The 23,490-nt window shown below is 38.9% G+C and overlaps 1 protein-coding gene across 4 annotated transcripts in view; it reads left to right on the plus strand.

Moving 5' to 3' along the window:
* Window positions 1-23,490, plus strand: part of NFIA (nuclear factor I A) — a 407,074-nt gene that overhangs the window by 294,834 nt on the left and 88,750 nt on the right. For all 4 annotated transcript variants that reach the window (XM_044430438.1, XM_044430439.1, XM_044430437.1 and 1 more), the window contains exons 5-6: window positions 1,751-1,868; window positions 6,345-6,472. In XM_044430438.1, coding sequence (XP_044286373.1) covers window positions 1,751-1,868; window positions 6,345-6,472 — 246 coding nt within the window. The remainder of the gene's footprint in view (window positions 1-1,750; window positions 1,869-6,344; window positions 6,473-23,490) is intronic.

The following is a 23,490-nucleotide window of genomic DNA, read 5'->3' on the forward strand; positions in this document are numbered from 1 at the left end:
TCTTGCTGTCTGACTGGTAAGGGATTGGAGTTAAGATTCTATACTTGATGCTGATGCATGCAGTAGCCCTTGTAAAGGCTAGGTCAGGATTGGCCAATGAGATAAAAATATGAACCTTTTCATCGATCATTTCCTACTATACTGAATTTTAGGATCTTTGGGAAAAACAACATTGAGGGCTGCCTTGCTAGTGGCCAGTGCTTCATTTATTTAATTTTAAAGAATTGTTGAAGTCTTCCTTGGTTGAGTACCTCTCAACCCCTACAATGATGATGATAGCAGTGGTGAGATTGATGTTAATGGAGTTCAGAAAAGGCATGGGCACAGAGGAAGGCAAAATGCTACATGTTACTAGCAATGCCATGGTCACAGTAGTGTCTAAACATTGGTTCACATAAATATGCAATACGATTGCTCAACACTTGATTGCTCAGCTTACTTTCTGAAAGTATAAATTTGATATAGGGCATCCTGAAGGTGGTTTTTAATCTGTCATGCAAGTCATTTGCAATCAGTGACCTGGTCCATAGGTTGCACCAAACTATAGCTTACCTGCCATTGGATTTTCAGACTTCCTAATCTCACCATTTCATGCACTTAACCTCTGCTCTAAAAGCCCTACCTGGCAAAGCATATTTTACCATTTCATCCAAATTTTCAAATTACTGATTCTGCTTGTTTTCCCAACTAGAACTGGAAGCCATGGTTTCTCAGATGAACTGCATGATCCCATGGCTCAGTCACAGTGCCTAAACCATGGTTTGGGTATTACATCTAAACCACACCATTCAGTAATGAATATGCAAATATAAACTCTTGATTAGTTGCAGCTGAATGTATAACTTGACTTGTGTTCCCTGCAGTGGAAGAGGTACGCTTACCCGCTTGGGTGCTGTCTTTCTTTCTTTGTGTGTATGTGTACATGCTTTATTTGTGTGATGTCCAGTCAGAGGGGAATAAATAGGCAGGTGTGAATTGGCCCTGCTAGGTGTCCATGACATCAGAACAACCTCAATTCATAGTGTTCCCTGTTGCAACGCTGCTCAAGTACTCCTAGGAACAAAAGCTGAAATGATGAAGCTTAAATGATGGAAAGAAAACCAAAACAGAAATGAAATTTCTTGAGAACAGGAAAGGAGGGGTGACTATGGATCTCCTGCAACTACTGAATAACTACTGAATAATAATAAATTTTATTACTATTTATTCTGTAATAAAATGTTTATCTGGAAAGGCCTTTAGTGACTTCTTCTGTGGATGGTGCCAGATCCATATTATTGATGGCAGAAGATTCATGACCTTCTATCTTTGCACTGTAGAGAAGGGAGTTAGTAATATCTTTGTGAAAAGCTAGTTCGTTACAGACATTTGTACAGTCAAGAGAAAACAGAGGTTTTACCAAGAACGTAAGAGAACAAACACTGAGAACTGGTTGAGAGAACATTGCTAACTTACCCAATCACAGTGGTCATGGGAAAACAAAGAAGAAACCATTTTCCTCCAGTTTTCCAGAATGAAATCATTGAAATGTGGTACAAAATAAGACTTTGCCATCAGGAAAAGACCTTCAAAGAACTACTTAATCATAAAGTTGCATGATGAGCTTTTAATCTTTCTGATTACAGTACCAATTTACTTATACCTTTCTACCTACATGCTGGTTAACGTCATTAAGATGAAAGGGAATATTTGAAATGTAATTATTCCTTTTCCATGTGGCTTACTGACTTCTTTTTCTTTGTTTCTTCAGCGCCAATAGCTGCAGGAACAGGCCCTAATTTCTCACTCTCAGATTTGGAAAGTTCCTCATACTATAGCATGAGCCCAGGAGCAATGAGGAGATCTTTACCAAGCACCTCCTCCACCAGGTAATTTGATCTGTGCATGATATGGGTTATGGCTATGTGGACATTTCAATATGAGTAATGCTGTCATTTAGTGCTCATGTTGCCTGATATACTCAGCTTAAGACACTGGACAGTTCTAATAATAGAATGACGTGTCATCTTTAAACTGTCTCAAAGCTCTTTATTTATACTTTGGAGTTTTGCAAAACTACAGAAGAAGGGTTCCCCCCACCACACACACACACACTTCTTTTTCTTAATACTGATGTGCATTAATCATTTGTTTAGATCAGTGGAATAAAACTTTTGAAAGGATATGCTGTGATGTCCAATTTCAGGGATTTTCTTAAGCCAGCCTTTCCCAAGTTGGTGCTTTCCAGTTGTGCTGAAGTACAGTTCCCATTCTCCGCAGCCAGCATAGCAACTGGTCAGATATCCTAGTTAGCGAGAACAAACTGGGATCAAACCATGGCTTCCCATTATATTTCAATGAAATGGTAGTGTGCTTGTTGCCTGCCTCTTTCTCACAGCTGTACAAAAGGAAGAAGAAGGATGGGGAGCACACAGAAGCCACAGTCTTGTGCAGGCTCATTCACACAGCAGGAATGCCCCATACTTTACCAGGACAACTTAATTGGGGCTCTGTTTAATATATGACAGAAAACTGTGGCTGGCTTGCTCCATTACTTTGTAAAAATATGTTTCTTTGTGCAACAGCTTGTTGTCATGTTGCAAAAAGGACAAGTGAACAGCAGTCTTCAGATCAACCAATATATGCTCTTTGTTAAGACAGTAACTAAGATACTAATGCACATTTCAGGGTTTGTCCTTTAGAAATCAATGTATAGATACAGCTTTAGGGATTTAGGGTGCAACCCTATGCTTATTGGGGCAGAAATAAGACCTACAACTCTCAGCATTCCTCAGTATAATGTGAACTAAGATGCAATTCTATGCATGTATAGAGAGAAAGATCTACAATTCCCAGCATGCTGGCTGGGGCATGATGGGAATTGTAGGCTTTGTTCTAAAATTGTGTAGCATAATGTCTTACTGCACAATCTTATGCATGTCTCCTCAGACTTAAATTCCATTGAGATCAGTGGGGCTTACTTGCAGAACAGTTGATATTCTAGGCCTATCCATGTTGAGGAATTATTGGTTCTGGGGCCCTGTGAGTGTAGATTTTGTGGTTTAGATGCTAATTTGAAGACAATGATTTTTATATCATGATCCCTTTCTTTCAACTTCCATGCAATTCGACCTATAAGCAAGCCTAAAACTTGTGTCATCTGGGATGCTATAAATGATCTGAACTGATTCTGCCCCTTCTAGTTAAAATGGATTAATTATTTTGATCTTAGAGGGCTGTTCTACACCTAATATATTACCAATGAAGATATCACTTTAGTGGAGGATACAGTGTGTTTAGCATGTGTAAAACCATTTTGTTTAATGACTACTCACATGCATATATAGCTGTACTCACATGGGTCCTCACATTCCAGTTGGCTGAATGTTTTCACTTTAGATACACTTATCAGACTAGATTCATGCAAGTGTTTTGCAAATGACTGAAGACACATGTATTCCGACACAGGCATGATATATAAGAAAATGTAATGTGAAGTAGGGCTTGTTCTGCTCAGCCATCTGCAGAATTTTAAAATATATTGAAGTCTATCCTTCACACAAATATTTTATTATTTTTTTGCTTTCTACAAATATACTAGGACAATCTCTGTTTTAACTAATAGATTTTGATGACTGGGAGAATAGATGGATTATTAATGATACTTTAAAGCTCAGCTGTAACTCTGGTGTACTTCTACAAATAACTGACACTTACAAAAATTAATTATAAACAGCATCAGTAGTTAATGACTGCACAATGTTTGTTTTTTTTTCTTTTCAGTACGTTATTCTTTGTTAGGCAAAAGAAAGTCCTTAATTACAGGCTTATAGCACACTTATAAACATGTTTATTTAAAGTATGCTGTTACCATTTTCAGTAACATTTACTTTCATGCACATCTTAGCATTGAGACTAGCAGAATTATCAAGACAATGATTGTACTGTAGACAAAAATGTTTCTTGCTGATACTTAACATTCCTTGAAGACAGACCTGGGGAAGGTGTGGTTTGAGATATTCTTCAGCAGGGATCAGCAAACAAGTGCTTTTCATGCTCACCCAAATTCTCTGAACAGCACCTTGAAGCTTGACTTAGCTTGGTTTCCATGTTCATTTGTGCTCTTTTTTCTGTTTATGTGGAAAGAACACATTTCAAACAGGATAAATGCACATTTTAATGTGCCAATAACCACGCTTCCTCACATAGTGTCAAGTATGATAAAGCATTTTATTAAAAACTTGAATGCAGGTTTAGGAATTTGCAAACAAGTTTTCAGAACTTGCTTTTCTGGGAGCTGAGGTTGAAAACGGGACATATACTTCTCCTCTTTGGCATTCTTGGACTATGGCTTGAATGCCTGAAAAGTTATTTGTAATAGTTTGAAAAATGAGTGCCTAGCTCTCATGAACTGAAATGAAAATTTAGAAATATAAGGGCAATGAGATGAAAGGCTAGGAAGGCCACATTTATGTGCACATAGCAGTGTAGTAAACATACTCTTAAACATTCACTTTTCCTTGTAAAATTAAAATGCTTCATAAGTGTGAGAGGGAAAAGGGAAGAGGCAAAAATAGGGGCACAGTGGAGGAGGCAAACATTTCCCTGTCCCCAGGTGCAAGTGACCCATGTGTTTGCTGTATCTGCTGATGCCATGAAAGGTTTCCTTCAAATGTCAAAGAACAAAACCCTTACTGGAGCAATGTTTCAAGACCCAGTGTGCGCTATCTCCGTAAAAACTTAAAAGTTATGGTAATTGTGGCCACACATTACTATTTTTTATTCCCTTGCTGTATCTCTGAATACAGAAAGCAGTCTCACTTCCTAAGATGTTTAGCCAGGTAGCTTATCCTTGGGAGTGTCAACTTCCTTTGTACACAGAAATGTGCAATAGACTCCACACTGCTGACCACAGATGTAATATTTGCTGACCCTGTATTGGAAAGTGAATTCAATAGGACCCTTCTTTCCCCATCCCCCAGTGCTGCCAGTTCCTCTCACTGCAGCTAAGGAGATGGAGGGCTTCTGGCTCTGCAATTCCCCACATGACACTGTCAGAGTCGATTGACCTTGAGAGCACAGCAGAAGGGCTATCTTTCTTTTCAGGCTTTGCCTGAATGTTGCAGGAGAGAGGAAAGTATGTGGCAAGTGATGAGTAACAGTTAACTTTTGTCTTTTGAAGTTTCAGGAAGTGGATTTGGGGATGGTGCTTTTTTATTTAATCTTTGAGGGATTGCTCTCCTTGGCTAGCTACATGAGTTAGTATTCTCACTGCACTTTTATGGCTCCTTAAGTCAGATTTGTTCTCTTGGGTATTTTCCATTTACGATAGTCCTTGCCTTGCTTACCCCTTCTTTTATATGATGGCATGTTAAACTGAAAGTCATAATAGTTGGATAATTAGACAGCTAGGGTGGCATAGTGGTTAGAGTTGGACTGAGACTTGGGAGATCTGGATTAGATTCCTCACTCAACCATATGCCACATGGGTTATTTTTGCACTGTCACTGACTCACAGCCTAACGTACTTCAAAGGGATGCTGTGAGGATAAAATGGAGATGAAGAGAATTATGTAGATTGTGTTGGGGCCCTTGCAGAAAAAGTGGATTATAAATATAAATGCACTTCTCTGTTTAAAAGACATTCCTATATTAAAATGCAATGGAAAATCTTACCTGTAACTTTCACTATTCTACACTAATATTTTACTCATATGTGGACCCTGATGTAGCCAAAGCTGCACCAGCAATGCCCAAGGCAGTATCAATAGGACTGAGAAATCCCAAAATTTAGAGAAGTGCCTTTTACAACCACCCCCTGCCCCAAACCCCACACCTGTTCCCAAAATTCCCAATGTAGATTGAGCATGCTTCTTCCTCATGGAATGCTGTTCTAGGAGAAAGAAAATGAAAGATCATGGTGGGTGGAAAGGTAATGAAATGGGCATGACAGATTGGCTAGAAACCTGAAGAGAAGCACTCCAAAATATAACATTTTCTTGTGGGTCACACTGTTGTTGTTGTTTGCTGCTGTTAGTGCCTTAAATATTCAGGCACTTCCCGGGTTACGAAGGATTTCCATTCCTGAGAAAACAGAAATTCATTTTTAAGCTGAATTTGTTAGTCAGATCATGTATAGTCAACATATCTTTACCCCCTGCCCAAACTCACTAGTGCATTCTTTTGCAGCAAGGAATTGCCAGAGGGATTTCCCTCCCTGGATAGGTGGGGCGGGAAGGCAGAAGGAAGCTGTATCACCTCTGCTTTGGAGCAAGTAGGTTTTCCAGGATTGCAGCTATAAAAGGTAGCCAGGCATTTCATCCCACTTCAGTTTGTACAGTAATGTGCATGTACTTCAATTCCAGCTCTACAAAGCGCCTCAAATCTGTAGAGGATGAAATGGACAGTCCTGGTGAAGAGCCATTTTATACAAGCCAGGGGCGGTCTCCAGGAAGTGGCAGTCAGTCGAGTGGATGGCATGAAGTGGAACCAGGTAATAATGGTCACTTAGGTGACAGTTTAGGAGTCCTAGGTGATGCCCAGCACCACTTTTAAGTTTGAGATACAGCTTTAACCCATAAGCTGGAATGTGAAGGCCCCAGAGGCTGAATGCGTCTGCAGTTGCAAATGCTGCGGATATTCAATACTGTATTTTAGGCAAGACTTTGCAGTATTGAATACTGCTTTCCATGGTTGTCAAGATTCCGTTATCCCAAAATATTACTATAAATTAGTTTGGCTTGCCCCCAAAAGGACTGCATAGTGCAAATATATTGTAAAATGGTGGTATCACTCCAAAAAGGGAAAGAAGAAAACTCCTCTCAAAGTATTCTTAACCTAAATTGAGTTTATTCTGCAGTGGCTTTTTAATGGCACTGTAGGGAGGTTGGGCTTTCAATTTGAAAGGTTGGAGTGCTTGAATGAAATATTTTAAGGTACTATTGATATTGTTGTGCCGCTGCTGAAATAATGAGCTACTTTTCAAGTCTTCTCCATTAGTTTAACTTTTCTTGTGTTATTTCTTGTGTATGCACCTAAATATCATGACATTGTCACATCCCAGAAGGAAGTGCTATTGCTGTTCTACCCCATAGCCTTTGAGGCCGTTTAAGCCTTGGTCTTATTCCAAAATTCCCTCAGTGTGTAACCACTGTTGCTGCCCCAGCAACCATCCAGTGTTGCTGCTCCTAAATCTTCAGTCATCCAGGCAAAGGCAGAAGGAGCAGGAGGGCTAAGATTGCCTCTGCACCTGCATCACCTTCCCCAAAATGATTAATTCTGACTATCTAAATGATTTTTTACACTTTATGAAGAGAAGGGACTGAGGCATCTTCAGGATTCTTTGGAAGGTGGTGGAGCCTCGTTTCTCCCTTTCCTGCCTCCCAGAATATCCCCACTGCACTGGTTTAAAAACTGCCCAGCCTTCTTGAGAGTCTTACTAGCTCAGAAAGAACACAGGGAGTCCTGGTTTTGACCTTGGTGATTTTTTTTTTGAGGTCAACTGTGGGACCCCAGCCTGTATTCCCCCAGACAATGTCAGGATGCCATAAATTTGTTTCCAAAATCACTTACGTGATTCAGAGTAGTTTTTGAGTAGTAACTGTACACCCTTCTGGTGTTCCTAAGGTGTATGTCCATTCTCCTTTTCTATATTTTGCCTGGTAAGGGCACAGCCCCTACAAATTCCCTTTATGTGCTTTGAATGCAGTAATAAGCATTTTTAAATAATAAAAGAATGTAAAGCAGTACTTTTTACTTTTGAAGTTGTATAGGCAGAACAAAGTGCATGCCATACCAAAAGGAAGAATCAACCTATCCAATCAGTGAGGTCATGCGAGGATGTTTTCCTGGTGGGTCCACATAGACCCAACTGGAATCCACCCAAAGAGGAGCCTTCAGTGCATTTCTGGAGCATTTCCTGCCTTTGGAGTTCAGGCAGGCTTCAACAAGATGCTCTTTTCAGCTCCTGCTAAATATGATGATTGTTCCAGGAAGCCTTTCTTGCTGCTCACACACAGTTTTAATGTTATCTTGTTTTCAATATATTGTTCTTATTCTTTTACTTCTTTTAAGTTTGTACTATTCACTGTTTAGCATATGTTTAGACAGTATACAAATAATGTACATAAGTAAATAACTTGATTTTGAATTTGCTATTGTGAGTCTACAGGCTAAAAGATACTTAACTTGCAAGCATAACTCATCTAAGCAGGTTAGGGCATGACTGGCTAGAGAATTCTGGCAGTTATAGAGCTTTTTTCTTTCTAAACGTGTACAGGATTAAACATACCTTAATATACCTTATTGTATTAAATAACAAATAGATATCTGTCCTAGTACAACTATTGTCCTGAAGCAAATGTAAGCTCCTCAAACTAGCAATATCAGGAGAATTAAAGAACTTAAAAGTGTTTAATCAGTGAAGGTAGCAGGGAATTTCAGAAGATTGGCTGAAGTTAAGAAAGAAGGCTGGTAAATTTCAAGATATGCCTCTGTAAAGAATAGGAGAAAGGAAGTTTTAGTGTTTGGTCTGCATACTGCAGTAGGAAAAAACAGTGCATAGGGTTTTGCAAAACAATGTACAAGAAGTATTCCTCTGTATTTCAGTTTTCTCCCATAGTGATCTTGGCCTCGATCAGAAAAAGGTCCTTCTGTGTGCAGAGGCAGGGCACTTTGGGATCCAATACATTTCTTTGATTATGTTTTCTTTGATAGTTGCAGAGAACTGATTGATTGAAATCAATAGGCCATGCAATAGGTCAAAATAACAAAAAATGCAACTTTTGATAACTTTTTATGAGCTTCCTTTTTCCTTTGTGGCCACTTTTAACTTCACAAAGTGCCAGTGTGACAGAGTGGTTATAATGTTGGACTCAGGAAATTCAGTTTCTAGTCCTCACTCAGCCGTGAAACTCACTGAGTGACTTTGGGCCAGGTGCTAACACTCAGCCTACATATCTCACAAGGTTGCTGAAGTGAGGATAAAATGGAGAGAAGGAGACCCTCGTAAGCTGCCGTGGGTTCCTTGCAAAAGAGAGATCACTTAAATTTAAGATGGTCGATGGTGATATAGGTTTGTCAGGGCTCCATTGATAGCCATGGTATGAACTGACCATTCTGTAAACCAGGGGTCCTCAAATTTTCAACAGGGCTGGTGAGGGCAAGGGCTGGCGCCTTGCTCGCGCGGAGAATGCTGCGCGGCTGGCTGCCCCCGGGCTCACATAATTAAAAAATAGATTTTAAAAGTTCTATTTTTCTTACTTTCAATTCTTTTGTTAGTTTCTTCGCCTTCTTCATCTCTCTTTTTCTTCTGCCTGCCTCTTTTCTGTTTCCCACTCCATATTCCCGCTCTGTATATGTGTGCAATGGGGAAGTGGGGGGGAGAGCCGGCACACGCACAGTTGAGCTGTTGAAATTTTGGCATGCGCCGGCTCTCTCTCTGCTCAGTTTCTGAGGACGCCTGCACCATCTCAGAGGTTTTGGACTTGCTCGGAGATCATTTTCTCCAGGTGAGTCCAAAACCTCTGAGGCAGACTGGATAAATAGGCATGGTGGGCTGGGTCTGGCCCGCGGGTCGTAGTTTGAGGACCCATGCTATAAACCCTCCAGTTGCTTGCTATATAGAGAGTTAATAAAATAAATATATATAGAGTTTTTGGTCTTACATTGCCTTAACAACTCTGGAATTAAAACATTTTTTTTCTGCTTTCAAGACTAAATACCACCTGGAACCTAAAAATGAGCAATTGATGAGACAAATCATTTATGCAAAACCTCAGAACCACTGCAGCTTATAGCAAAGAAATGTGGGATGTTTAGGAACTAGTCAACACAGCTGTAGGTGGGACCCCCTTAGAAGATCACTATGACTGCCAATTCTGTGGTTATAAATCCATTTATTTATTTATTTATTTATTTGTATTTATTTAAAAATTTTCTATGCTGTCCATTACCCAAAAAAAGTCTCTGGACAACTTACAAGAAAGGAAACCAAGAACAAACCTTAATCTATGTAAGGGCCAGATGCATCACTAACTGAACAAAGTACTCTCTATGGCTATTATTTTGGCAAAATTTCAACCAAATGGCCATAGGGAGACACATGACCTTATAGTTATTGCTACACCTACAGTGATTTTTGCAAACAAATCCTCACCATAGTTGCAAAATTACTACACTGAGCAGGAGGTTGGACTAGATGACCTCTTGTTCCTTCTAGAATGCTCTCTTTCTGTGATTTGAAGTTCAGACATGATATACCAGGCAAAACATTGCATTAATCCTTCCTTCTAATACTGTACTCATAGAAGCTCACATCCATTCACCTGTACTCCAGCGTGCTTGGGGAGCTCTCAGACCTAAAAAGGCTGGAGACTGCCAGAAAAGATGAATTTCCTTTCGCCGCAGGAAGACTTGGGGAAGTAAAACAAAGCAGACAAGTAGTATATTACTCATGCTTCTCAAACATCTCTTGTGGTATCCTCCTTACCATTACTTTATCTTAGCACTTTCATCACATAACTCTTGTTAACAGGGAAGGAAAGCAAGGGGAGATAATGAGGGTACTTGGTAAGAAAATCAAGCAGAATCAAACCTGAGTTTGCACTCTGGTTCAGTTCTGAACCGGTTCCGTTTTTAAACTAGTATAAACTGTTATGCAGCCATAAATACACCTAAAAGCTTTTGACTTAAGGATTTTGTTTTATTTTAATGTGCCTTGATCAAATGCACTCCATGAAGCTGAATAATATAAAATCTTTCTATTTCCATTCTTCCTCTTCTTTTTCTCAGTCTCCTTTTTAATGGCATTCTTTAATCCCACACAGATGTGATGTCCTTTTTAACTTATTTGGTACTTTTGAAGACTATCATATATTTTAAGGTACTGGCTTCTCTAGCAGATTTCCTTTATTTGATCATTAGATAGATCAAACTGACTGATATATGTTTTACCTTAAAATTAACAATTTTTTCTCATTCTTCCCAAAACATGTTAATATTCTTGTGTGCCTTTATGGACGTAAAATAGGGAGCTGACAGTGCTGATCAAAATTACTTTTAAAATACGAGTCTTCATGGATTTCTTCATTACTTGATAATTGAGCACCAGGCTGGTACCATACAGGCTTGTGTGGTTTCCTGTCTTTCAGTTTTTTTCAACAGAGGGAGTCTTTTAGAAGTCACATAACACACGTTGGTCTGTGGGAATGAAGAAGTTTCCTTGCTAGCATGGCCAGGATCCCTGCACTAGCACTTCATCTGCTGATGTCCAGCCTGACATCATCCAGCTCACGGAAAGGGACAGTCTTTTGTAAAAAAAAACCATTAATAAAAGGTAGCTACACACCCAGTACAATGTCTATGATTAAATTATTTGCACCCGAATAAATACTCAGTTTATATAGTTATGGTTTCAGAACTTACTAATATATGGCAGAACTCTGTAACTACACTACACCACTGTGATTCCCAACCAGTTTTCCTTTCAGAGTTATGTCTTGTTCCATACCTCCAGTCAGAACTTGTATACAAAAGATCAGGTGCTCCCAGGTGGGGCAGAAGAACCTACCTCTACAGGCCCTCATTCAGATTCCCTAGAAAATGTTCTAATTACCACATCCTGAATTACAGATGAGGAATGTGTTGCATGATGGCCTGGGGCCCTATCTTCTACAAATCTGATCTTCTAATGAGCTGTAAGCCACATGGCAGAAAAGAAATGGAGCTGGGCCAGCTGGTTGCTTTTATCTTGGGTATAAAAGATAATATCCTCTGTTTACTGATATACAGAAACTCTGGCTACTTGCAGGTACTTGCATCTTTTCTTCCTGTAGAGAGTCAAGGTGTTGGACCTGCACTGCCACAGAAGAACCTGCAGAGTCTTCATGGCTCACATATTCCTGTTTAAAATGGGCCAGTCTGCCCTGTGATAGTTCTGCCTGTTACTTTCTGTGTCCTATTGGAAGCAGCTATTAAGCTTTTGTGAGATACATTATGCAGAGGTTAATGAATCACTGTTGAGAAGTACTATGGCTGTGCTTCCTTTGGTATATTGTCACATTTTGCAGTCTTATTTCTGTTATGTCCACCTGACTGTAGCCAACAAAAATCTATTAATGAATATGATACTACAAAAAAGCAGCAGGTCAATAGTGGTACTTGGAGCACAGTCATGAGTTTTCCATTGTAGCCATTAAGGAAAATAATTAAATACCCTTCATTTGCTGTAATAGACATAGACACGATGACAGAAAGCTACTGTTGGATCAATATGTCTCTCTTTCTTCTTCAATTTATGGAGCATCTGGTGACCATTATCTGTGACAATAATCTGTCTCACTGACATTATTGCCTTAGAACCATAGAAGTTATAGATGGAAGATCTGTCAGAAAATTGCATCTTTTTTCCCTTTGGGCAATATAGTTTTATCTCCTTCAGCTCTCCTCAGTCTGTTCCAATGTTACCTTAGCAATCTTGAACTAGTGTCCTTCCCACACCACTCCAAAGCTGTGGGAAAAGCCCATGCAGTGGCTCCTTCCCACACCAGCACTGCTCAAGCTCCCAGGTGGGGGTGAAGCTGGGATGAGGAATAGCTGCATTGACAGCTTCTCCCTGTCTCAGAGCAGTATTTCAGCGACATCATTTCCCTGATGGGAATGATGGGAAGTGTTCTGAATTAATTCATGAGGGTCTATATGAACATTCAGGACCAGTTGTGGATTATTTATATGTTACCAGGGAGTCCCTAGAACAGAAATCAGCATATTAACAAACCTGGGGTGTGGAAGATTCAGTCTTAACCCTTCAAAATTATTCTTACAACTACCACTTAACTATTTTAACAAGAGCAGTAGGAAATGAACAATTGTGTGCTCAAAAAGTGTATTAGTTAGGGGGTTTTCTCCCCATGTTTAGCCCCTTCCTCCCCTGCCTCTTTGCAGGGCTTGCAGACAGACTCATCAGCTCCACTTGGCAGCCAGGAGAGGAGAGGAGGTAGCTAGCTGGAGCCTATTGGTTAAGACACCTAAGACTGTTTCCCCGTTTTTGCCCTCCTCACCTTTTTCTAATGTATATTGACTCAGCAGGGCTAATGCTCATGTTTCTACTGGGAACTAGGACCTGTAGTCAGAAGAAGAAGGTGAAATAGCTAGGGCACAATTCTACACATCCTCATATTTAGGGGGGTGGGAAATCGTACAACTCCAGCATGCTCCAGCTATCCTTGCTGACCAGGGCATACTGGGAGTTGTGGGATGGTTTCTGTTCTATGCATAGGATTGTGTCATTTGTCTATATTTCCTTATTTTCCTTACATGATAAACATAATTATAAATAAATATTAAAAGCAAATGCATTACAAAAACTTCCTTAAAAAGAAATAAACACCAGCTGTCTTAGCAAAAAAAAGTTCAACATAAAAGCCAAAGCTGCATCTGAATAAAAAAGATGATTGCCTGCTGGCAGAAATACATCAAACATGGAGCTATCCTGGGCTCCCTGGCTTAGTGTTCCAGAGCCTTGGAATAACCAGAACTTCCTCTCTCTTAATCCCACTACATTTGCCTCCAGTAGTGGCAGCATGGAAAGAAGGGCCACTCCAGATGATTTTAGAAATAGAATGTCCATATGAGAGAATAATCTTTAAATAGTCTGGTCCCAAGTTGTGTATGCAAGCAGTGCTGTGGATTGTTTCCAGAAATGCGCTTGTAGCCAGCGATCAGGTTGTATCAGAGGAGCTATGTGCACCCTATAAATGGCCTGGTACAGTAGTTTGGCAGCTCCTTGTGTGGAGCACATTGCAAGAGCCCAGGCAGGAGCCAACCAAGGCATGGTGACAGACCCCTTTCAGCCAGAGCACCTAACTCAGCTTCCTGAGGTGACTTTCCAGTGGTGGGCAGGGCCCAAAATACTGGTACTTACTGCTGGAACCTAAGCTTTAAGAGAGGCATTTCAAATTTTAAAATAGGAAAAATGGTGCAAAAGCTGAGAAAACAGTAAATGACCAGTGTTTAGAAGAAAGACGGTAGGACCATGTGGTCAAAATTGACTGTGAGCTTGAAATCTGATACCCCTCAACCAGGGAATGTGCTCCTGGAGTGTGATCTGACATTGCCAGCATGATTTCTGAGTGAGACAAGTGATGGAGCCAGAGGAAGTTGGACTAGAGGGGAAAATATTGCCAAAGCCAATTGCCCCCTATGATGTGAAGATAGGCAGAGGAAATGCCTGTTTAAGAAATGTGGAGCTGACAGTCTCTGCAAAGTTGTATAAGATATAAAGTACGTATTGGCAATAAAATTTTCTCTTTGTCCCTGCTTCACACAGTTGCTCATACCTTTCATCTGCCATTGATCTGTATCATTGCTCCACTCAGGCAAAGGGATAGTGACATTTTCTTTGCTGCATTCTTCCTCTAACTCTGCAATATCTTCACTCCTTACTTAATACCCTCGGAACTCTCACAGCCTGTGCAGGGTGGGATGGGAATGCCCTTGGTTTTGCACATAGCCGTTTGTTTGCCCAATCTGTTTTTAATACAGGTCTTTGCACAGGAATAGTTGCTGCAGAATCTGGCTTCATGTTGAAATTTCCATCCCGCTAACACCAATCAAGTTTCAATAGACAGCACACTCAGCCATTCAGTGAAATCTGTTCCAGTCCATGTCTGGAAGCATGGATTTGAAGTTTGATGCCCAGTTTTGGAGCAGAAACTCCCTTGGTCTCCCTGGTGGTCGACTTGTGCTGAGAAATGGAAGAGAAGAAAATACATTCCTGATTATTTTCTTGGAGCTCTCAGTACTTTTGATATTATCCTTTTGGGCTATCTATCCAGGCTGGCCTTGGGAAACATTGTGTTATGGTGGTTGCAGTCCCTTCTGGAAATTCAGTCTCAGAAGGGAGTGCTGAGGAAGGTGTTGCTTTATGCAGACTTTCACATCCTGATGTATTGCACTATTATTATTCCAATAACTTCCAGATAGCATGAAGGGCTCCAGGTTGGGGAAGGCTGGACTTATGGCAGGGCTAGGCAACTGAGTGCCCTCAGTTGTTTTGTTTAGGACATTAATAAACACTAGCATGGCCAATGATTAGGGATTATGGGAGTTGGTGTCCTAAGCATATGGGAAGCACCAGATGGCTAAACTTTGCCTTATTTCATGCTGCAAAGCTCTAACTTATTTTCTGTGCTTTGCAAGGTCTACATGGAACTACTGAGGGAAGTCATGGATGTTTAGGATGTCATCAGTTTAAAGATAACCCTCTACTCTGTTTACATCTGTTCATCCCAGAGAGGCTGTGGGACTCTTGAATACATGTCTGGAAGCAGTTTTGGGATGATGAGGGTCAATAAGCTGATATTTAATCTTGTAGAAGTAATAGTAGAGATGGAAGCTTGCAGTGGGTCCTAGACAGGTTGTATTCCATGCTCTAATGATAACCAGACTAAATTAGTGTAGTATACTTTGTGTGCAGCTGCTTTTAAAATTGGTTGGAAACACCAAATGATATGAAATGTAGCCCCTAAAATATTTGGTGATTAGATCATATATCACTTAAATGAGTTGCACGGATAGCCAGTGTATTTCTAGGGTCAGTTTAAAAAGCTGGCATTGGCCTTTTAAACAGTTTGGCCTTGAAGAGCCCCTTTCATTCATACCAATGGACCTGCAAACCAAATTCAGCATCAGAGGCCCTACTTGTTTGATCACCTATAAGAGCCATTGTAGAATTCAATTCTAGATTATGCTGGTTTTGCCAGGTCCCATCATTACTGGCCTCTGTCTAGGCCCTAAAAACTAACTTGTTCACCTTGGTATACATGGTGCAATTTGATTTTAACTATTAGTTTTCAATTCATAATCTTACCATTGTTTTAGTATTTTATGTGTGTTTAAGTTTTGTTGTATCCCACCTTGAAATGATTTATGATAAAAAAGCACTTGATCCAACTATAGATCTGTTCATCTCTGCTGAAAAAAATACATTTCTTACCAATTTTTAGATCTGAAGTGCTCCACAGAGTCAATATACCATATGGAAACAGACCAAAGTTTTTTTGGGGGGCGGGGGTGTTACATATGCCATAGCTCAGTAGTAAAATGTGTGGAAAGCATTTTAGCTTGTGTGCCTGGAACCTAATGGCATACCTTTCGAGAGATGAACCAGATGAAAAGATGCTGAAATGTACCAAGGCAGAAGATCCAGCATACAACAAAAATTCAATCTGAGTCAACAGAGAAACCTAATAATATAAAGCAAGGTCTGGAAAATGAAATCTGCCTTCTTTAATTTGAATTTGCATCCTTTTCAGATAAAATCACAAAAATAAAACCTCAGTTTTCTGAGCATTTGTGCCAGATAGAATAAGTCCCACATATAATAGAAATAATCTGAGTACAGTGGTCATCTTAAGTGTATTTACCTTACCCCATAAACTCAGTTTTTAAGATGCTATTTATCTAAATGTCAATTGATTTGTTCAAACTGAGAATAATAATTTGAGCCATATCTCTGGATATACTATTCCACTATAATCTATAACATTTGGGCATCAGTGAAATTGAGGAAGGTATCTTGAGGACTGTAGATTAGCCAGAAAACTGAAATTGAGGGAAATAATTAAATGGATTCACAGTTCTTGTCCTTCCAAATCAGTGGAGACACAAAAAACTGTTAATAAAGTAGGAGGGGTGAGATAGTGACTGTGAAGGAACTTTTCACAAAAATTCTGTCAATCACAAATAAATTAAGAAATTTTCCACAAGAGAACAAACGTTTTCTTGTTCACTGAGAATTTTATGACAGAATGAGTGATCAGCAATACTAATATTTTGTCTAACCTTAACTTTCATTTATGGGACATATTAACACACAAATCTTGTTGTTTGATTTCTTACCTGCTCTTTTCATTTTTAGGGGGGGGGAAGCAGTATTCGTTCAGTTTTAGGAGGTCCAGAATATATTTTATTTCTTTTAAATGCTAATCCATCATGAGTTTCATTACCATAGAACTCTGCATGTTGAGCATAATAGCCAAAGTGTTCCCGAAATCTTTTAGCTGACAACTGTCCATACTTCTCTACCAAAGGAATGTAATTTTTATAAATTATATTTAGGCTGTGAAAGGGGTGAGAAAAGTTACTGTTTGTGAGTAAAGCTTCCTCCATGTTAAGTTCAATAGTTGAATGTCTGTGATCCTTTTTGCAGAGGTAGTTCTTTTGTCATAATCACTGTTCCTTTGTAGGTTCGATATTGCAATGCTGCAATGCAGCTATACTTGAAATCCATTTGAAGTTTATGAGGAGAGCATAATGCAAGCACCTTTTATTTTATGATAGTAAATTCCCAGAGAGTATTGTATTCAGTATCAGAAATAGTTTCATGCTTTTACATCACTATACTTTAGGATGCTGAATTTTCTTTCTAAAAGTTCAGATTATTAATTTTCCAGTTTTTTACTGAGAAAGGTGGTTTTACACACAAACATACATTTCATTTTAAAGATGGTATTTCTTTCTTAATTGGCACGAGGCAACATATAAAAGAACTTCACTGATTTGACTCTTAAGATGAATTACATTCGTCACGAGTCCTTCCATGTAGCATCACAACATTAAACTCTACAACAGAATTCTCATATACCTAAAATTCTATTTATCTCTTTAACCTTTAATAATTATTTGCACTATTTGTTTGTTGGAATGTTTGCTGAAGCATTTTTATTCAAGGTTTCTGAACCAACAGGCCCTCAAAGACAGCAGTCATGAATATAAAAAAAAACCTATATGCTTTAGATTGCTGATATGACACATCAGCAATCTAAAATCCTGCATCACAAAATAAATAAAAAACAAGAGTGGTTCTCTAAATGCTGAAGGAAGTAGAAGCAAACTAGTACTGTTCTCCCAGAGTTCAGCATGTTCCTTAATGTCCCTATGTGTCTCTGAATGCTTCCAGTTCAAAACCTTCTTGACCCCCCCCCTTTTTTTATAAGCAGGGAGAAGGCAAACATCTTTGCCCTGAAAAAGCACCTTTTTGTTGTTATGCTATTTTTGGTTATTCTAGTGCGTATGTTTGAGGACATGTCCAGTTGAATGTAGAATATGGGCACCATTTGTCATTTCAGAGTTAAAAGGTGGAATTCAGAATCCTGGTTTCCCCCCTTGTTTTTCTATCTGGAGTTCCTTACATTAGCCCAGACCTGTTTGATGGAGAGGACCATTATCAAAATACACAGCATCAATTTCATTGGACTTTCAAAAAGTGGAATGTGAGGGTGTTGGAAGATAACTGCAAGCTGTGGTTGTGCTCCTTTGAAGAAAGAGCAAAAACTATGTGGAATATGTTGTTCCCAGTGTAAGATAAGCTAGAGTGTGTTAATCAAATATTTTCATGATATGGAAGGCAGTTAAGAAACAGTTTTAAAAAATTACTAATTGCCCTCTTAAGTAAACAGATCTATCATTAGGCTGTCAGGAAGAGTGACATTGAGCAGAAACACCCTGCTAATCCCCTGAAGATAAGTATTTAACGTAATTAGGCAGACAGTGCCTCTTTTGCTGAATGTAGCATTAATCAGTAGGAAAAGCCCAACTTTACAGAAAAGAGCTTTTCCTGATAAGCCTTTGTGCTAGAAAGCTTCTTACACTTCTTTTCTCAAGATACCATACTTGAAATAATGACAGCAAGAGTTTATGGGTTTCTCTAAAGAAGTTCCTTACCATTTGTTATGTGTTTTTTTATTATTTTTCATGTTCTTGCTTTATTATGCAGGCATGTGATGTTCTAGTGTGTTTTTTAAAAAAAAACCTAGTACAGTATGTCCCATGGACAGTTCTTTACATATTTATCATTCTGCTAGAAGCAGGCACCCAGATACACTTAAGACTAAGTGAGAAAGGGGGATTAATCCTTTACCCTGAATCAATTTCCCAATGGAATTGTGTGTGTGTGTCTGTCCCGCCATTCAATTTGCCATGATAATTTAAATGTTACATTTAGTTGGATCCAGATAATTATGTGCACAGATGTGAAGAAGCAGTTTTAGCCAGTCCTGCTCTTCCATGAAGTCCTCTGCACTCTACAAAAATCCTCTTCATAAGGTTCAAGAACCCAAAAGCAGAAAATGAGGTAGTGTGGAAGGCACAATAAATTGCAGACTCCCCTCCTGCTTCCAGAAAAGAGTGTTGCTATTTGCAGGATGGCTACTAGGGCCGGGTCAAAATTGAAGCATTTGGAACAAAGAGCTTTCGGAGTGACCATTTTCATTGGAAAATAGCAAGGGGGAAAGACTTAAGCCTCAGTTGACATCCAGGGCCCTGACAGCCACTTTTTGTAAGGAAGGCACAGGATTCTACCATGAGATTCAAAAATATGATTGAAGTCATTAGTTTGAGATATTCCTGTCTTCTGGTTGACCTAAAAGGCTTTGATGGAAAGAACAGAGTTAATAGATGGCAGGCAAACTTCAGAAAGTAACGGGTAGAGGTTAAGTTGGTTAAGTTTTTGGGCAGAACAAAGGGCAGAGATGAAAAATCAAATGCCTCGTTGTAATAAGGGTTTAGGTGAAAATGCTGACTGGCCTAAGCTTTGATTCCAGCAGACAGGACCTATTTAGTGTTCATTATTTGGTTTCACAATTCAGGCAATTTTAAGAGGCTTAGTATTATATTTTTGTTCTCCTCTATAAAACGTTTTGATCACTTTTAATTTTTGCTTGAAATAAAGTTATTGGAGTCCACTTTGACATGCAGTTACATTTTTAAGCTTCTGTAAATGCAGTATACCATGAGCGAACAAGAAACTGAGGTTAGCAGTCAGAAAGCTTGGTACATTATTTTCCAATACTGAAGGTTTCTAAAGTAGGAATGTCACTTTTACTGAATTATTTTGGTGCACCTTTAAGTAATACAACCATTACTTTGCAACAATAATTCACACCCTGGCTGAGGATCTCCATGTGATTGCAGTGCACCTTGTGGGAGTGGATATTTTTGCTGTGTGACATGCCTTTTAGGGAATATGCAACAGACAAAATCAGCAGTACATTGCATTGCACATGAAATGGCAGTGACCAGATGTTTGGCAACTACTCCTAGGGAGTAGTTGTGGTTTATAGGGATCCTACTGAATGGGTTGGTAAGGGCAAACAAGCAAGGAAGGAAGAGCTGAAGCTGAAGCAAGTGACAGGGCAAGATGACAGGCAGACCGACAGGTGGACAGAGATGGGGACTGCACAAAGGTTTATGAGTAAGGAAGGAAGAATTATAGAGGGGCAAAAAGCTGGTTCATCTCTGAGACAGAAGAAGGCAAGGATTCTGAAACCTATTTTGACAGCAAGATATGGTGGCTTAGGGAACTAAACTTTAGTTTGGCTCACAGAAAGACATGGATACAAGAGCCTTTTAACACCTTGGCACAATGAAGCAATAGTGCATTATTATTGGAAACCGCTGAAAGCTTATAGGCATCACTAAGAGGTGCATGTGTGTGTGTTCCAAGGCGCATGCCAGACTGAACACATTCTCTTGTATATGCTGGTTGCTTGACCAAGCTGGTCATATCGGTATGCTTTTAATGTGGGAGTTTAATTCAGATGTGGCTTTGCAATAAAATGTTGATTTACATGAACTAACTGAACATAGTCTTGTCCAAGTGATAAGAAGAATTGTTGGCGGGGCAAATAAACTTCCTAGCTCTGCCTATCCTAACTTATACTTTGTTTCTGTTTATGTCCTAACTTGGCATTGAAAGTAGAGGTCTGTGACTGGGTCAGACTCATGGCACTAAAAGGCTGGAGGCTTAATCTTTCTCTAACACAGCTCTCCTGAAGAAAGCCACTAGCAAATTCTTGGATGGAGGATTCTCATTCACAAAACAGTGTCGGGGAGACAGCTGAAGTCTTCTTCCTCCATGTGATGGTCTTAATCCAAATTGGGAGCTCTATGCTTGCAATAATGTTATTTGCAAAAATATAAAGAGGTGAGAGAGCTGATCACCACTTAACACTTCTGTTAACACTTAACACAAATTACTGCAGCTGAATAAAAGAATTTTTTGCTTTACGCTATTTGGACCTACAGTGTAAGTAAAAGTTCTTATTAAATTCTCCCTTTCAGTCTTCTTGGTAGAGGAAGAGGGGAGTAGATCTCTGAATACTGAAATATTTTATGGGTTTTCATATTTCTCAGCCTGGTCATATTACTTTGTTTATGTTTCTCCATGACAAATTTAGTGATGTCTAAGTTTAAAAGTTTGAAATTATTTTCAAATATTGACCAAGATTTTCACACGTTTTACAGCCCAGTTTTGAATCAATGGGGTCTATATTGCCTAGCTCCCTTTTTATTTAATGTGATAGAACAGCTCTAAGATTGTGATAGTCATTTTGTAAGAAGGGGTTACTTTAGTATATGCACTTAAAATGTCTTTTTTCCAGTCTGTTGATCTAGGTGTTGTACATAATGTTTCCAAAGTAATACTCCTGTGTCTATGGAGTTGTGTATATATTTTTACACACTGTTATACTCACCTGGTCATAATTTAGCTGCTTCATAGAACATGAGCTTGAAGTAATACACATTTGCATATAATCGAAAGCCTTCTAGAACCCCAAAACAAATTTTCCAAGCTTAGAGATCACCAAATGACAAATCTTTAATGAAAGGAGCAGATGCCCAAAGCTATTCCCATATGAACAGAGAAGAAACTTACTGAATAGAAAGCTGCAAAAAGGGGTAAGAGAATAGTGTCAAGAAAAGAAGGTTTGGCCAGTTCCACTAAGAAACAAGAAATACTTTGCATATTGCTTGCATTCAAAAGGAGAAGAATGAAAAGGCAATCAGTGGACTTCTGTTCATTTAAGTTATTTACTGAAGATGAGCTGAGTCTTAAAATCAGACATGATGGCAAACCAAAGACCTGGTCACACAGCTGTTTCCATGAAATTCCCAAAGAAGTAATTTCAGTGTGGAGACCTATGAGTTATGTATATGTCACAAACTCCTCTGTGATACGACATAATTGCAGATCTGTGGATTGTGTGATCAGGCATAACAGAAAAGTTGTTGGTGCACAGTAGTAAGATAACTGAATATAATGCAAAGGATCCAGCGTTAATAGAGATTCATAACTGGCTGTACAACTTGTTGATTTCCTCATAACTTCATTTCTTCTGTTTTCCCTTTCTCTATTTTGTAAGAAGATCCAAATATGGCAGTACTAGATCGCCTGACAGTCCACCTCTGTGCTAGTAAGATTAATTTGGAAGAATTATTATTATGTTTAATACTGTTGAAGTCTAATGCCTTCATTAATTATAACATACTGTAATCTTATATTTGATTGCTGTATATATATATTAGAAATGGCAGGGATATTGTTAGATTGCTAAAGGTCAATATCATATTCAAATCATTCATATTCAAAATACCTTCATTCACTTGCAATGCACTTGCATTATGTGAGGATGCAGCAGAAGAATGTATCTTTGATCACTGACTTGCAAAAGTTTCATGCCGCAGTAATGGGTAAGAGCTTTATAAAAGCTATTTGAATTTATGATTGTAGCTTTTTGCCTGTCATGATTTTTCTCCATCTGCAACATCTCCATAAAACTGTGTCTTCCAAAAGGCAGTGATTTGTTCCTATGCTATATCTAATCCATCCAAAAAAGTACAATGTCAGTTATAAAAATAGCTTTGTTGACACCCAGAAATTTAACAGCAGTATCTGAATGAAAGGAACATTTAAGTATCATGGCATAACAGAACAATGATATAAAGTTACATGTCGGGTACACCATGAATAACAGAAAACTGATGTTCCCTCCAGCCTTGTGTGGTTTAGCATTAATATAAAGGAAGCAAGATGACTTTAGATTCAAAGATTTTGACCTGTAATAAATGATAATGTATGTCATATACTGATGCATCTTATTAAGTGTATAGTGTTAGTTCTCTCAATATATCAGGAATTCATATATGTGATTCATATGTTTCTTGTATTTTTATATTGTTGTATATTTATGAAACATACAATTATTCTGTTGTATGTTTCCTAAAAGAATTATTAGCTGGGTTTAGGCAATGCAACAATCCACATTCAGGGTTCTTCTTGAATGGCATGATACTGTGGTTTGCAAACCCAGCTACACTAACAAACCATGGATTGTAAGCCCTGAACAATCCACAAAGGGAACTCACTGTTGGATTATGAACTGTGACTTGTTTCTAGTTAACAAACCATGGTTAGCACAGCTGGGTTCATGCAATAAAACAACCCACATTTCAACAAATCATAGGCAACCCATACTTGAACTTGAGTGTGTGAATACCAACAAAATGTTTCTTTTCTTGCATCTTCTTTTATATTAGAGTTGGTTAAGTGTGAGCCTGGACATATAGATGAGACACTGGCTATGTTCTCACAACCTTTGTGTAGGTTGTCATTGAACTATGGGATTGCTGTGTTGTGTGAATCCAGCCATGCTAACCATGGTCTGGTAGCCA

The sequence above is a fragment of the Varanus komodoensis genome, unplaced genomic scaffold (assembly GCF_004798865.1).
Source record: "Varanus komodoensis strain SLA01 unplaced genomic scaffold, ASM479886v1 scaffold20_1, whole genome shotgun sequence".
Classification (NCBI taxonomy): Eukaryota; Metazoa; Chordata; class Lepidosauria; order Squamata; family Varanidae; genus Varanus; species Varanus komodoensis.